At 40.2% G+C, this 15647-nt stretch overlaps 1 protein-coding gene across 20 annotated transcripts in view; it reads right to left on the bottom strand.

The window, feature by feature from the left end:
• The window catches only part of EPB41 (erythrocyte membrane protein band 4.1), a 403184-nt gene that overhangs the window by 329217 nt on the left and 58320 nt on the right, over positions 1-15647 (bottom strand). For 17 of the 20 annotated variants that reach the window (XM_063454186.1, XM_063454293.1, XM_063454319.1 and 14 more), the window contains exons 6-10: positions 8158-8233; positions 7666-7884; positions 4910-4997; positions 4004-4156; positions 773-870 (exon numbers count right to left, since the gene is read on the bottom strand). In XM_063454186.1, coding sequence (XP_063310256.1) covers positions 773-870; positions 4004-4156; positions 4910-4997; positions 7666-7884; positions 8158-8233 — 634 coding nt within the window. The remainder of the gene's footprint in view (positions 1-772; positions 871-4003; positions 4157-4909; positions 4998-7665; positions 7885-8157; positions 8234-15647) is intronic. The other 3 variants (XM_063454224.1, XM_063454242.1, XM_063454346.1) reach the window with 1 other exon arrangement.

Raw genomic sequence — 15647 nt, 5'->3', positions numbered from 1 at the left:
TCTCCTTTCTCCCTTTATAAATATGCTACTGTGTTATTAGGAGTTCCTGTATGGTTCCCAATATGATTTGGTTATTTGTATTAGATTGAGTTTGTCATTGAAAGTTTGTAATGCAGACAGGGAATAGTCTCTTTAAAAATAAAACAGCGTGTTAGTTCCATTGGGAATTGTGTGTCCTGGTTGTTTTATTCATATACTTGGCGAGTATGGGAGCTCAGTCACATAAGCAAAATAACAAATCAGCTTCTATTAATTTGACTAGCAGCTTATTTTTCTTTTGTCTATCTTTCTTTTATTGAGACAGATTGCAACTTATTTTTTTTAGGAGGGTTTATTATCAACATCTACAACAGAAGCACTCTTGTAAAAAGCTGCAAGAGAATCCATACAAGTTATTACAGCTATGGGGGTGCATATCGTCCTGCTTTAACACAGCAGATAGGGATGTGGTTATAAGCACTATAATTGAAAATGAGAATGAGACAGGAACATATTTAAATAGTCTTCTTTACAAGCACTGTGAATATATCCATTTTTGCTTCATGCTATTATGGGCTGATGTACTGATAATTTTGAATGCCCTGGTCAACCAAGTCAGTAAGGCCAGTAATTTCACATTAACTTCTTAAAGTAGAGCTAAAATGTCTCCTACATCAAACCAGATCATCTCCATTGAAGCCTTTATCATGCTGCATACATGCCAATAACAGGATATTGTTTTCTAAACAATACAGGATACAAAGACATTTACTTATTTTCAAATAGGTCATACCTGAAAAAAGTGTGATGTTCAACACAGACTTTCCAGAGATTCTTAGCAGCCTTGTAACTAGGCAGCTTAAATCCTATTGTGCTCTCGTATGGCTCCTGCTGGATAACAAAAATGTCTGAACATTTTGCTATTGTTTCAAAAAAACAAAAATACATCTTTCGACTATTAATAATAAAAAAAAAAAAATACTTAGTTCTGTAATAAACTGGTTGGCCATTTTGGTCAGGATTTGCCTTAAAGGGACTCTATAGTCACCATATAAAAGCAAGAAAGACAGGTCCCCCAGCCTTCCTTCTTGCTTTTATATGAACTTTCATTCATTAAAAAAAAAAAAAAAAAAAATCGGTGTTTTTATATTAAAAACTTACCTCCGTTCCAGCGCCGAGCTCCCCGCTAGGCCGCGCCCCCTTTTTCGTCAAAATGACGAAATCGCGGGGCCCAATGGGACGGCTTCGCGCTGCACCAATCGCGTTCTTCATAGAGCGGCATTGAATGCCGCCCTATGAAGAACCTGAGCGCTTTACCGCGCATGTGCGCGGAATGCGCGTTCGCGAGCTGAGCTGTCTGACTGACAGCTCAGCTCGCTTTCTAAAATTATCAATAATAATCATCAATATAATTTAGGGCCCCCACCCGCCCTGTGCGGCGGGTGGGGGCCCTAAAATTATGAATGAGGGGGGGGGACCTACTGTCCCCCCCCCGGCCCCCACCCCTGTGCGGCGGGTGGGGGCCCTAAAATTATCAATGAGGGGGGGACCTACTGTCCCCCCCCGGCCCCCACCCCTGAGCGGCGGGTGGGGGCCCTACAATTATCAATAAGGGGGGGACCTACTGTCCCCCCCCGGCCCCCACCCCTGTGCGGCGGGTGGGGGCCCTAAAATTATCAATGAGGGGGGGGACCTACTGCCCCCCCCCCGGCCCCCACCCCTGAGCGGCGGGTGGGGGCCCTAAAATGATCAGTAAGGGGGGGGGACCTACTGTCCCCCCCCCCGGCCCCCACCCCTGTGCGGCGGGTGGGGGCCCTAAAATGATCAATAAGGGGGGGGACCTACTGTCCCCCCCCCCCGGCCCCCACCCCTGTGCGGCGGGTGGGGGCCCTAAAATGATCAATAAGGGGGGGGACCTACTGTCCCCCCCCCCCCACCCCTGAGCGGCGGGTGGGGGCCCTAAAATTATCAATAAGGGGGGGGACCTATTGTCCCCCCCGGCCCCCACCCCTGAGCGGTGGGTGGGGGCCCTAAATACAAAAGGGGGGGGGACCCTAGTTAACCCTCCCCCCCCCCCAAAAAAAATATCTCCCTACCTACCCCCCTCACCTTAAAAATAATGAGGGGGGACCATTAACTAAAAACCTGTAAAAAAATGAGATAAAATCAACTTACCATTCGATGTTTTCTTTCTTCTAAAATCTTCTTTCTTCAGCCCCAAAAAAGGCCAAATAAAAATCCATAATAACCGACGCAATTAAAAAAAAAAAAAAAAAAAACGAGCGCAAAAAAAAATAATCCATCTTCACCCATGGAGGGCTCCGCGCAGACTGAGCTCCGCAGGGCAGGGGAAGGCTTATAAAGCCTTGCCCCGCCCTGCAATTAGGCTAAGAACACTCTGATTGGTGGGTTTAAGCCAATCAGAGTGCTCTTTGTCATTTTACAAGCGTGGGAAAGTTCTTTGGAATTTTCCCACGCTTGTAAAATGACAAAGAGCACTGTGATTGGATGGATTTCAAGCCATCCAATCACATTGCTCTGTGTCATTTTACCCCGCCCTGCGGAGCTCAGTCTGCGCGGAGCCCTCCATGGGTGAAGATGGATTATTTTTTTGGCGCTCGGGTTTTTTTTTTTTTTTATTGCGTCGGTTATTATGGATTTTTATTTGGCCTTTTTTGGGGCTGAAGAAAGAAGATTTTAGAAGAAAGAAAACATTGAATGGTAAGTTGTTTTTATCTTATTTTTTTTTTTCTTTACAGGTTTTTAGTTAAAGGGTCCCCCCTCATTATTTTTAGGGTGAGGGGGGTAGGTAGGGAGATAAGTTTTTTTTTTTTGGGGGGGGGGGGGAGAGGGTTAACTAGGGTCCCCACCCCCTTTGTATTTAGGGCCCCCACCCACCGCTCAGGGGTGGGGGCCGGGGGGGGGGCAGTAGGTCCCCCCCCCTTATTGTGAATTTTAGGGCCCCCACCCGCCGCTCAGGGGTGGGGGCCGGGGGGGGGGACAGTAGGTCCCCCCCCTATTGTGAATTTTAGGGCCCCCACCCACCGCTCAGGGGTGGGGGCCGGGGGGGGGGGGCAGTAGGCCCCCCCCCCCTATTGTGAATTTTAGGGCCCCCACCCGCCGCACAGGGGTGGGGGCCGGGGGGGGACAATAGGTCCCCCCTTATTGATAATTTTAGTGCCCCCACCCGCCGCACAGGGGTGGGGGCCGGGGGGGCAGTATGTGCCACCCTTATTTTTAGGGCCCCCACTCACCGCTCAGGGGTGGGGGCCGGGAGGAGAGTAGGTCGCCCCCCCCCCCCCCCCCCCCTTCAACCACTATTGTGGCCAGACAGCATCCCTGTGGGTTCGGGCTTCAGCTGTCAGCTGAAGCCACGCCCACAGCAGTGCTGACAGGCTGTCAGCACACAAAGCGCGTTCACAGTGCTTTGTGTGCTGATAGCCCGTCTGATGCATTCACCCAGAATGCATCGGACGAGAGGCCTTTTTAGGGCCTCTGAACTCGGAAGTCCCTCTGGTGGCCGTCTGATTGACTGCAACAAGAGGTGTTCCAAGCTTCCAATGTAAACACTGCATTTTCTCAGAAAATACAGTGCTTACAAGAAAAAGGCTCCGGGTAGCTGTAGCACTCACCTAAACAACCTCATTAAGCTGAAGTTGTTCAGGTGACTATAGTGTCCCTTTAACCAGAAATCTTTATTTAAAAAAAAAAAAAAAAAAACATCATGCATTGTACATTTTCCTTAACCCCTTAAGGACCAAACCTCTGGAATAAAAGGGAATCATGACATGTCACACATGTCATGTGTCCTTAAGGGGTTAAGCATCCACAGTTAAAACAGGAGATTCAGAACGGAAAGGATGGAGGTAGAATGAATATATATATAGGCAAAGTGGCAAAAGACACACATGGAGGAAAATAAATAAAAAATCGATGGCTAAAACAAAAAGAGACAATCAAATGCACCCACATCCACAACTATATGTAGAGAAAACGTGTGAATATCTAGCGAAAATCTTCATACCTCCCCCGGGCGTATCTTGATAAAGAAGCTGCTTCTCTTGTAGGAGATCTTAAGGACTTTTGGCCATGGGAATCTATTAATTCTCAGGTTGTCTTTAAAGACCAGGAGACCACCAGAGCAGACTCCCAGCTTGATATCAACCCCCTCCAAGTCCTGCAATTTAAAGAAGGACGTTGCATTTCAAATCAAGTCAAACAAAACAACACAATACAATCTATGGAATTTTTTTAGTTGACAAAATATTTATATCCGCTATAAGATACCTAAAATGTTATTATGAAAATGAATGGTGAAAGCAATGGCTCCTAGCATTTTTTTATTTTGTTAAAGCGGACACCAACTATGCTATTTTATGTTGTTCTCTTAATGAATGCATCAATTCCAGATTCTTAGAATGGTATATCATATAAACCATTACTCTGAATGTCTCATTAAGAATCCTTTATGTAAGAAGTAATAAAGATCCTCTCTGGGAAACATCACATACCTTCTTAAAAACTTATTTTTATTACCAATTGCCATTCTCTCTCTTACACAGTGTGTATGTCTGACTAGGCTCTAGTATGTTTGTGACATATTTTATATTGGTCTGGAATGTGAGCAGACATACTGAGTGCTCGTGATGTTCTGTAAGCAAAACCATTAACAAGGATTATCTTATGTCTTCTTCGGTTTATATGAAAATCTTTGTCTACTTCCATTTCCTGTGTCCAGGCCAGACATCTGACAATTCTCTTGCTGTTGTTACTATATAATAAATGTTTTCTTTGAAACTAGCTAGTGAGTGTTGGCTTCTCAGTTTCTGGAAATCCAAGAACATTGACCAAATCACATGGCTATTTTTCCAATAGTTAGTCTAAGGGCTGTATATGAGCATACATTAAAACAAATGATAAAACAACTTACCTTAGCATTGTGAATGTCTACGCCATACATGGTAAGCTTTTTGGCACTGTCCAAAAACTCGAGATCTGCCTGAGCTGGTGTCATTGATCTGGAAAATACAAAAAATATATATATATATATATATAAATATTTTTTTAATACAGAGTTGTTAAAGTTCTATCGCTCGATGCCTAGGACTTGTATTTCCGGGCAGGCATTTTCTTTCTTTTTGCATTTAGCACTTGGGGGAGTGTGCGATCTGTAACGCCTGTGGATGCATAGCAGTACCATGCTCCCTAATGAGTCAAACTAGCAGAGCTTGGCAAAGGCTCCATACACACACACACACACACATATATATATATACAGTGTATTCAGAAAGTATTCAGTCCCCTTCTTTTTATATTGCAGCCTTATGCTACAATTGTCTATGTTTTTCCCCCCACGACATCAATCTAACCCAGCGGTTCCCAAACTGTGTGCCGCAGCACACAGGGGTGCCGCGGAATGTTCCCCCGATGCTATGATTATAGCACCAGGGAAGCATTACTGCTCAACAGGGACCTGGTCGAGTGCAGCGATCCTTTAAGACCATGACGGGGCCCCTGTAATGTCGGCCTGCTGGGAGGAAGTGACAGCCTTCACTTCCTCTCAGCGTCAAGCAGAGAGACGGCGAGGGAGGGAGAGGAGCATGAAGAGCTCCAGACCCCTCACTCCCCCCAGAAGCAAAAAGACTCAAAGCCACCCTCCTGGACACACAAGGTAAGATAACAGGAGGGTGGCTGGAGATTATATATATATATATATATATATATATATATATATATATATATATATATATATATATATATATATATATATATATATATAAATAAATAAATCTCGTGTGTGTATATATATATATATATATATATATATATATATATATATATATATATATATACATATACATATACACACACACACACACGTCAGTGTGCTTCTGTGTGTCAGGGAGTGTGTTTTTATGTCAGTGTGTGTATCTGTGTCATGGTGTGGGCATGTATCAATGTTTGTGTTTGTCAGGGTGCATGTGTATCTATGTGTGTGTATGTGTCAGTGTCTATATATGCATCTCTGTTAATGTGCATGAATATCTGTGTAAATATGTATGTATGTGGTAGTGTGTATGTGTGTGCATACATTCAATCAGTCAAACACCAGCACAACATACAAGCATACTCCTGCAATCTAACTCAAATATTACACACAAACATACCCTTGAATTCAAACTCAAAAAAATATATATACAAACACACCCCTTCACACAAATGTACATCGACATTTAAAAGTGAACATTACATTCAGACACACCCCTGCAATCAAACACAAACATTCCATACAAACACACCCCTGTATTAAAACACAATAAATGTATACAAGCATCAGTAAATGCCGCAGTGCTGTACAGATATACAACCTAGAAATTTTGACTTGGGGTGTTTTGGAAAAATACTGAAATATTAAGGGCACCTTGAACCAAAAAAGTTTGGGAACCACTGCTCTAATCAATCTACATTCAATACCTCATAATGACAAAGCAAAAACATATTTTTGAAAACTTTGCACATGTATGTAAAAGAAATAAGTGAAATATCACTTTGCTACAGGGCTTAACAAATTTGCTTGGAATCTTGGAGGGAGAGCGGGTTCCGCATCTGCTGAATGGGCTGACAAACACGCATGCTTTATATGGGGGGGAAAATGGCTACATAATAAAAACATGCATTTCCTTTCTACCTCTTAAATGAGAGGGGGAAAAAAAAAACACTCAGAAACCACCCAAATGTAGGAGACACAGATTTAATCATCATTACTATAAATTACTTAACAAGTGTTACCTAGTTGTTACATGTATTACAACTATGTATCGGTTTGAATATTTAGTAACAGATCATGAATAGAAACTTACAGTAACACTATAGTGTCAGGAATACATGCTTGTATATAATGTGATAGTGCTGAAATGGTGGTTTAGGTGACCGGCCCGCTCTCTGTGCAGTAAGAAGGTGATTTTACTCAACTATTCCCCCTCGCTGTGCTGGTCTCGCCACGGATGGCTGCACCTGCATGGTTGAGATCATCAATCTTGATGATCTCAGCCAATCGCATACTTTTCTATAGGAAAGTATTGGGAGGCTACTGTGCATATGCGACAAAACATCACACTGCACCAATCAACATCTTCGCCTAGAGATGCATTGAAGAGATGCTGAATGTCAGTGCTGACAACACTGAAAACATCATTACACTATAACACCTACCCTAACTAAAGATAAATGTGCCCTACTAAATACAACACTGTGCTGACTCTAGTAGAAGTATTTAACAAAACCCGAACAGGAAGCAGTGTAAGCTAGTAGAACATGTATGTGGGCCACAGTAATCGATCCATCCTGGCCTAGTGCGCTCTGAGTCAGACTTGCGAAGGAGCGATCACTATTACTCGTACCAGCTGATGGCGCAGAACACACACACACTCATCCACTGAACCACAAGGTATTGCCAGGACCCATTTCCTGCAGAAAACTATTCTTTCAACACATAAAGCAAGCACAAAACATACTACACACAGGCAGCACATGCACACATAAGCTATACACAACCAGAAGACGCACACAAATTCAATACAATAGGCATCACTATGGGCAGAATATATATAAGAGGAGGTCAGGAACATTAACATTGACTGATACAGATAAATCACTAAGTATACAGCCCCGTGTACACAAACTTACCTGTAGGACTTGTGAAGTTCCATAACCTTCTCCTCCAGATCCTTAGTCTGATTAGGACTCAGTTTAAACTCACTGACATAGTCAGTGCCATGAAGATCCTCATCATAGTCTCCAACCTCTGACTGGACTGTGTAAGAACCCAGAAGGGCAAGAGTGGCAAAAGAGCATGGCAGACGCCCACTAAGGATATCCTGGCGTAGCTGCAGGCACAGGTAATACCTAGATAGATAAGAAAAGTAATGAGACTCAGTAGGGTGTGCTCTGAAAATCTGAATATTTACACTGGTAGTTAAATGCTCCAGAAAATTGGTTCTCTCGATTAAAATCCAAAGCACCCCATGTTCAGATAAATGGTGTGGTTCCAAGGCCATCACAAAACTAAACAAAACATAGAACACGAATCTTCAAGAGTTCTAGTATTCTAGCACAAAGCTACTGTTCATAATATAGAATTATACAAGGCAAAACCAATTGAAGAACTCATGTATTTACCTGGTGATATCTTCTGTCAGTTGAGCAGGATCAGGTGGATAAAATTTTACACTGAAAGTAAAGTTCCAAGGACCTCCTACAAACAACAAAATAAAGTAATTTAACAAAATTTCTGGTATGTGAGAAAAACACATGCAAACATATTATGTGTCAACACTAGAGACATGTGTTATATATTCTTTCCTATGGTACCGAGCTGTGAATACATTGAAATATGGCTGGGAAACTAACAGACTGCAGAAAATGTTATGAAAATTGCACCACATGAGCCTCTCATTTACGGATAAAAGAAAGCAAACATGTTTAGAAATAGGGAATTACTTCAACAGTCTCAATTTACAGAATTTGTACTCCTACTAACCTAACACTGTAAAAGTGCACTAACCCCACTATCGTTCATTCATACAAAACTGAAATGAATTGAATACTTATGATATCCATGGGCTCTGTATAAAAAAAATAAAAATGAAAAAAAGCCAGTGGTGTTCTACATGTCAAAAACCTTCACCTCCCCACCCCCCTGCTGGATATTATATAACTGTAATCAGTTTCATGGCACGCCTATTACTGTATTATACAGGTCTTCATTAAAAATTCCTAGTATAAAAATAAAAGCAATTTTTTTTAAAAAACTTGGTACTGTGATGTGTAATATGAATAAGGAAATGAAAACCAGATAACAAATTTTACTCAAAAATCACAGTGACTTTAAGTAAACTACAGACTTTTTATATATTTCTTTCTTGAAGAGAAACTGCAATACTTACATTGCAGAGTTAAGACTGCCTCTAGAGGCTTGTCCACACGAACGCTGTTAAACAATGCTGGATGTCCTCGCGCTTTGCATGAGGATGTCCAACATCTTGAAAAAACCCTTAGGAAAGCATTGATTCAATGCTTCCCTATGGGGAAGGCTTAAGGTGTGCACAGCTCTTGTGCATTAGATTTAAGGATTGTCATGACTTCAGAGAGCCTGATCCAGGGGAATCAGGTAAGTGATACATACAAAACCCGGCAGAGTTAAACATAAAAATTACAGATACTCAAACTAAAAAGGAAACCTTATGATAGCCATCTTAAAACTTTACAAATAAACCCAACTTTTTGCTGAATATTTCCTTAAACTTCTTGGCAGTCCAGCTTGTTAAGGAAATCCTTTGTTATCTCTTCTGTAGAGACTAGAGTGTTCAAAATAACAAAGCATACCTAGACATCATATTACACAAGATGTTCCTTACACAGTTCTACAAATATAGTTTTTTACTTAATTTTTAACAATGTTGAATACTGTTTATAAATAATGCCTATGTTGTACAGTTGCCGGCTCCGAAAGCCTTAGGAGTAGCTCTAACACCAAGATACCAAGACCTCCCCCCCCCCCCCCTCCGTAGCACACGGTTATTAAGTGACACCACTGCGCAAAAACAGCAGACCCCAGACTACACAGCACATGATCCAAAGCTATAGGACCAGCAATATCGAGCGAACACGCAGACCCAGACTAGCGTAGCTCAATACCCACGCACACCAAAAATACGCGCCCTAGTATATAGCTCACAGGACAAGGAGCACCACAGATCAGCCATAAGGCGCATGCGGCCCGACCCCAGCACCCCCCAAACCACCCGTCCTAGGACCACCCATAGATGAGCCTGGGAGCGCAAGCCCATACAAAACATAAAAAGGAGTTGACCCAGCTGGGTCACGTTTGCATACAAGTAATGTTATTATTTTTTAACTTGTTACTCAGCGAAATATGTTGTATCATATGCAAAAACTCACAAAAATAAAGAATTGAAAAAAAAAAAATAACAAAGCAATCCACCTGATATTTTAGATGTAGGTCTGGCTTGTTTCTCAGAATGGCCAGTTTACGCAGTGCTTTAGGTCTGTGATTCGTGCACAATGGAACCCACTGTGACCTGTATGGCCTTGTGGAGTAACAGACACAACTGCATGTGTGTTGATATCAAGTGTGTTACCAGACTTTCTATACAAGGACAAAATTAGAAAAAGAAAAAAAGAAAAAAAGGACTCAACTGCTATGAAACAGATTATTTGTAATGCTTCCCCCACCTCTGCAAATTACATTTACAAGACACTGTATAAATACCACCAGAGGGCATAAGAATCCATTTAAAATAGTTTCAAAAAATTATGTGAAAACATTGTCAAACGGAACAAACACCTCTGTGGTTTCCGTCTAGTGTGCAACAAGAAACAAAAAGGCTACATTTCCTCAAAAATTTTGCTATAGGTTATTTTATTTCTTTATTTTGAGTTACATTGGTTGGTCTGTCAAGGCACAGTGTAGCCTAAAAAGGTAGATGTTTTGTTACCCATGCAGCTTAAGGCACCTAAAACATGGATGCACTGGAAGCCTACCATGGGCACATTTGCACACAATACTCAATGCCAAGATGAGGGCACCAGTACTTGAAATAGCTGTAGAGATATTTTAAACATACCTCTGTTGCATATCTATTTCAACAAGGTTTACTGTGATAAACAAAAACCGTCCCTGACTTGACGGTAGTATATCTACTTAAAGAAATAATTGCAGTCTGGGTAGCTGTCAATGTACTGTTGGTTTGTAAGCCAGACAATATTAAATTAAAGTAACATTTTAAGCACCAAAACCACTACATATTAGTGTAGTGGTTTTGGTAAATAGATGCTATGCCTTTTTTTAGAGAATAGAAAACAAATTTTTGATAAATGTTTTTATATGTGTCTAAAATTATGCATCTGTCCGATTAAAAGCCACTAAAGTCACTTCCTACATAATACCTTTGATGTGTGCCCAATGTACTTTGTGGAGATTATTAGTCATAGCGCAGCTGCTGAGAGAAGACTGCCTCTGAGAAGGAACACTTTGTTTATATTATGCATGTACTTTGTTCAATACAAATACAAAAAAAATCTGGGATAACGTAAGAAATTTTATGTGGCTCCATTGTTAATAGAACATTCCAAGCACCATAACCACTACACTGCAGTCTTAGCTCAATACAGACGCTTTTGCTTGAGCGGAGATAAAGAGGGGCACCAGAGGACTCCAAGTAAGAAGTTAAACCGTTACTAAGCAGTTTGACTATTTACAATGGGGAGTTAACAAAAATGAATACTACAGTCCCCAAAACAACTTTAGCTTCATGAAGCAGTTTTTGTGCATAGATCATGGTCCTGAGGTTTCACTGCTATTTAAAAGTTAAATTACTTTTGTTTCTGATTATGTTACACCTCACCTGACTGACACAGCCTGCATGAAAAAAAAAGTTTCATTTTCAACAAAATGTAACTTATTTAAAAGTTTTTTTGAACAGTGAGACTGCAGGGACATGAGCTATATGCCAAAACTGCTTCATTAAGCTAAACTTGTTTGGCTGACTATAGTGTCCCTTTAAGGCAAGCTCTACTTCTACAAAGTTTGCCCTGAGCTCCACTCTTTGTCAAGATGGTCAAGTGTAGGAAAAATACTAAGACAAAGTAGTCCCTACCTTGTCTCATGTTTTAAAGAGAAATAGATCAGAAATCAAGAAAAGAACAGATTCTGAAAGAGGAAGAAAAGAGGAAACAATAGGAGAAAGGTTAAGTTTGAGGTGAAAGAATCACTTTAATAAGAATTCAATTTTCTTAGACACACACAAGTTCATCATGTTTGGCAGTACATGAAAAAGCTGAACCGTAGTAGATACTATTTCCATTCTTGATTTACTACTCTCTGCTATACATTTACTACTTTCTATGTTTATACAGCCTTGCATACGACCTGAATATGAAAAAAACAGAAAGATGAAATGGGTTATAACATTTTAGAACTGGGACCAAGCAGGAAAGGTGTACCTTAATGCACTTCAAGCACAGATAATTAAAGCCTCATTAGGAACGAAGTCATTATAAAGTGTGAGCTGGTAATCGTACATAATCTGTCTTGTAATGATGCCGTTTACCAACTTGTGCACAGGTATACCACAAACCAATTCCACCAAATCCAATTCCCCCAAGAAAATGGATCCATACAAATATTTTCAAAAGGATTCTAAGTGGTTTACCTGACATTATAAAACTTCTTCAAAAATGACAACAACAGCTATACAATAAAGAAACACTATAGCATTAGGAATGCAAGAAAGTATTCCTAACACTAGTGTTTTAGTAACTAGTTAGAAGACTGCCCTCACCCCAATGAAATTAATTAAAGCATTTTACTTACTTTTACTCCTCCTGCCCACCAGTCTTTGTATGGCCACGCTGCCTCCTCAGGCTGAGATAATCAATCTTGACCTTACAAATCCAATGTTTACCATGGGAGTTTAGTGTGCCTGTGCTACAAGTCAGCATCTCCTCATAGATTCTAACAGTGTAGAGATAATGAACGTCGGTCCTGCAATCTTTGCACCACTAGAGGTGGACTTGGGCAATGTAACCACAGATGGTGTTCTGTAGCAGTGTGTCTGGTGCTTATAGTGTCCTTTTAACATCACACTGGATGATTTAAAACCATAATTAAAGGGAACTGCCGTTGTCTCTTCACTATTGTGCTGTAGAAACTGCAAAGGTTCCATTGCAGGATTAACATACAGTTCTAGTTGCGGTCTTCCTGACAGACACTAGAAGTGCTTACAGAGTCAGACTAGAAAATATGTATGGCTGCTGTCCCTCATGCATGCAGGTATGCATGCACACTATCTTCCCAAATCTTCCCTTTGGAAGTACTGGATCCGCTGTGATCATCAATCTAAGTAAACCTCACATTTTAAACAAACACCAAAATAGTAAAGCTATGTAGTTTTAGGAATACATGTTTGTATTCCTAATACTATAGTGCTTAATTTAGCAAATGTTTTGAATTTAAATTCGTTATATTTAACACCTTTGTCGTGTCTTGTCTTTCGTAAACAAGGCAAAAAAAAAGTACAGAAAAGTTTTATGTAAAACAGCTTATGTTCCTTATGAGCGAACACTCATTTCAGAATACAGTTAGGGGACTACATATTATTTTATTATTTATATGGCGCCATCAGATTCCGTAGCGCTGTACAATGGGTGGACTAACATACATGTAATAGTAACCAGACCACTTGACGTACAGGAACAGAGGGGTGGAGCGCTGAGCTTACATTCTACATACAGAGCAATCTCCAATACTTTTATTTTTTTAGATATGTTTTACATTTATATTATCTTGGCCTATAAGAAAATTCAGATCTAGTAGACACATTTTTGAGAGTAAGACGGAGATGTAATCTTATGTTGTAAGTTGAATTTGTGTTTCTGATCTCTAAAATCCATCTAGAACAAGCAGGCTGAGTCAAAGAGAAAACAAAGAGGTCACCGCCTGCCCTATAGGTCATGAAGCATAAAAGGTTTGGTGCAATCAGCTTGAAAAAGAAATAGGCCACATTTGGGCCCTTCAGTTGCTAATCAAGGCACAAATCAGATACAGATTTGTATATACAATGCCAAAGCCAACTTTTATGGAGGGGATTTTGAATGGTGCCAAGTCAAGAGACCTTTGTCACCCTGGCCCTACATTGTGAGTATGGCTCCTGTATTTCAGGCTGCAGCAGATAAAACCAAATAAATGAAATAAAAAAAACACCCACATTTATCTGGCTCTGTGTACATACAATTTCAAGTGGATTTGATATTCACATGCTCATACTGACAGGCCAATTTTAGTTTTTCTCCTTGAAATGTATTCTTGAGGCAGGTAGGTTAGAATTGTCAGGAAGCAAATTTCAAATTTAAGATCAAAATAGCGGAAATATTAAGTGGAAAAAAATCATGTCAGCAACACTTTTAGTTTGGCTATTTTGGTATAAAATTTTAAAACACTCGGAATTCCCAATAATTCTCACTTTAGCGGATAAAGCTGAGAAGCATCAAACAGTGTACCTTAAGGATTGATGTGATACATATCCAGCTCTACAAATGCAAATAAACATCTCACTTTTGATAGTCCTGTTTCTGAAAGTCTCATATAATCATGTACTCAAAACGATATTAAAAAGTAAGAAATAAGTAATTTCCAAGTTGAAGAAGTGGAGGAGTCATACGTATGAAGCAGCAAGTAGATCTGCTATAGAACAAAACATTGCAAAGAAGAGCAGGAGGAGGAGGAAAGCACACCATTAACGGTGCAAATTCATCTCTCAACAACGTGGCTCGGACGGCTCATCAGCTAAAGAGGCTTACAGGGGGCCGTTGAGCCATCTGGAAAGGGATCAGTGTTGTCTGCTCACTCCCTCCCTGCCCATCAGTTCTAAACATAGACGTTCGCCAAAGATTTAGGTGCCCACCCCCCATCTCTAAGCTCCATTGTGCAGATTACAGAGTCCAAAACGAAAAACACAGCTACTGCACTTTAAATATTAATACTGCAATAATAATATCAACAACATTTACAGATCCCGCAAAGAGAATACTTACAAGTGCAATGGTCCCTAGACTGACGAACAGCACAGCACAAAATCTAACGGCAAATAAGATATGAGTGGTGCAGCCTGGCTATTTTCATGTTACTGTAAAACCTCAGACCCCAAATGAACCTTAGCCTTCTTTTTATGATGTAGAGATCCTTGCATTCACCCAAAGAGATGTTTTAATTATTCTACTCTTAACATGCACTACTGCAAAAGGAAGAGGATTTAATACGGTACAATTCCTTGCATTTTCTTTTATGTTCCAAATTCCTGAGATTAAAATGTAGGAAAGTGTTTTAATTAGTCTCAACAATTGAAAAAAAGAATAGCATTTTTATTAGCTCTCTGAAGACATATTGGGTTTGTAGTTTGTTTTCCTACTTTCCAATCTCTCTCTAGAGGCATTGTTTGTATTAAAACAAACAAACAAACAAAAAAAAAAACAGATTGAATCATTGATAGGAGGCAAAAGGATTGCCACCCATGGTAATCCTGGTTATTATGCATGATATTTCTTTAACAATCAGTACAATGTCAGCTAGAAATTTGTTTTCAAATGCTGCTTTTATTTAAACCTGACCCATATTTATAACCACTACAAAAAAAATGTTAAGTCAAGAATTACTGCATTACTGTTTCCTTTAAAAACTCTTATTTTAAAATTGTGTTCTATTCCATCTCCCTCCCTATACTATCACTACTTAATTGATACCTATATCTCCCATCCCGATCTTCTGTTCTTGTTTTGCTTAAAGCTGCTGTGATCATGTCATTTTATGTTCATTCTTTAAGACTTTTTGTTAATTGTTTGTTTACCTAGTGTTACTACTCACTGATAATCTTGTAAATTTATGTTCATGGTTTATGACTTTCACCTATCTGATCCTTCCTATCTTTTTATCCCAAATGTTCTCTCCTTTTAGTTTTTCATCTCTAATTAATTACCTCAATAGCCCATGTCTCCCCACCCATAATAGTGTGTTTTATTTCTTTTTTTTTCTAACCTCAGACCTTATATTTCAGACTGGGCCCCTTAAAACAGCATTAACACCCAGCACTCCC

This window comes from Pelobates fuscus, chromosome 1 (assembly GCF_036172605.1).
Source record: "Pelobates fuscus isolate aPelFus1 chromosome 1, aPelFus1.pri, whole genome shotgun sequence".
In the NCBI taxonomy this organism is placed as follows: Eukaryota; Metazoa; Chordata; class Amphibia; order Anura; family Pelobatidae; genus Pelobates; species Pelobates fuscus.
This window is presented reverse-complemented; position numbering and strand designations above follow the sequence as displayed.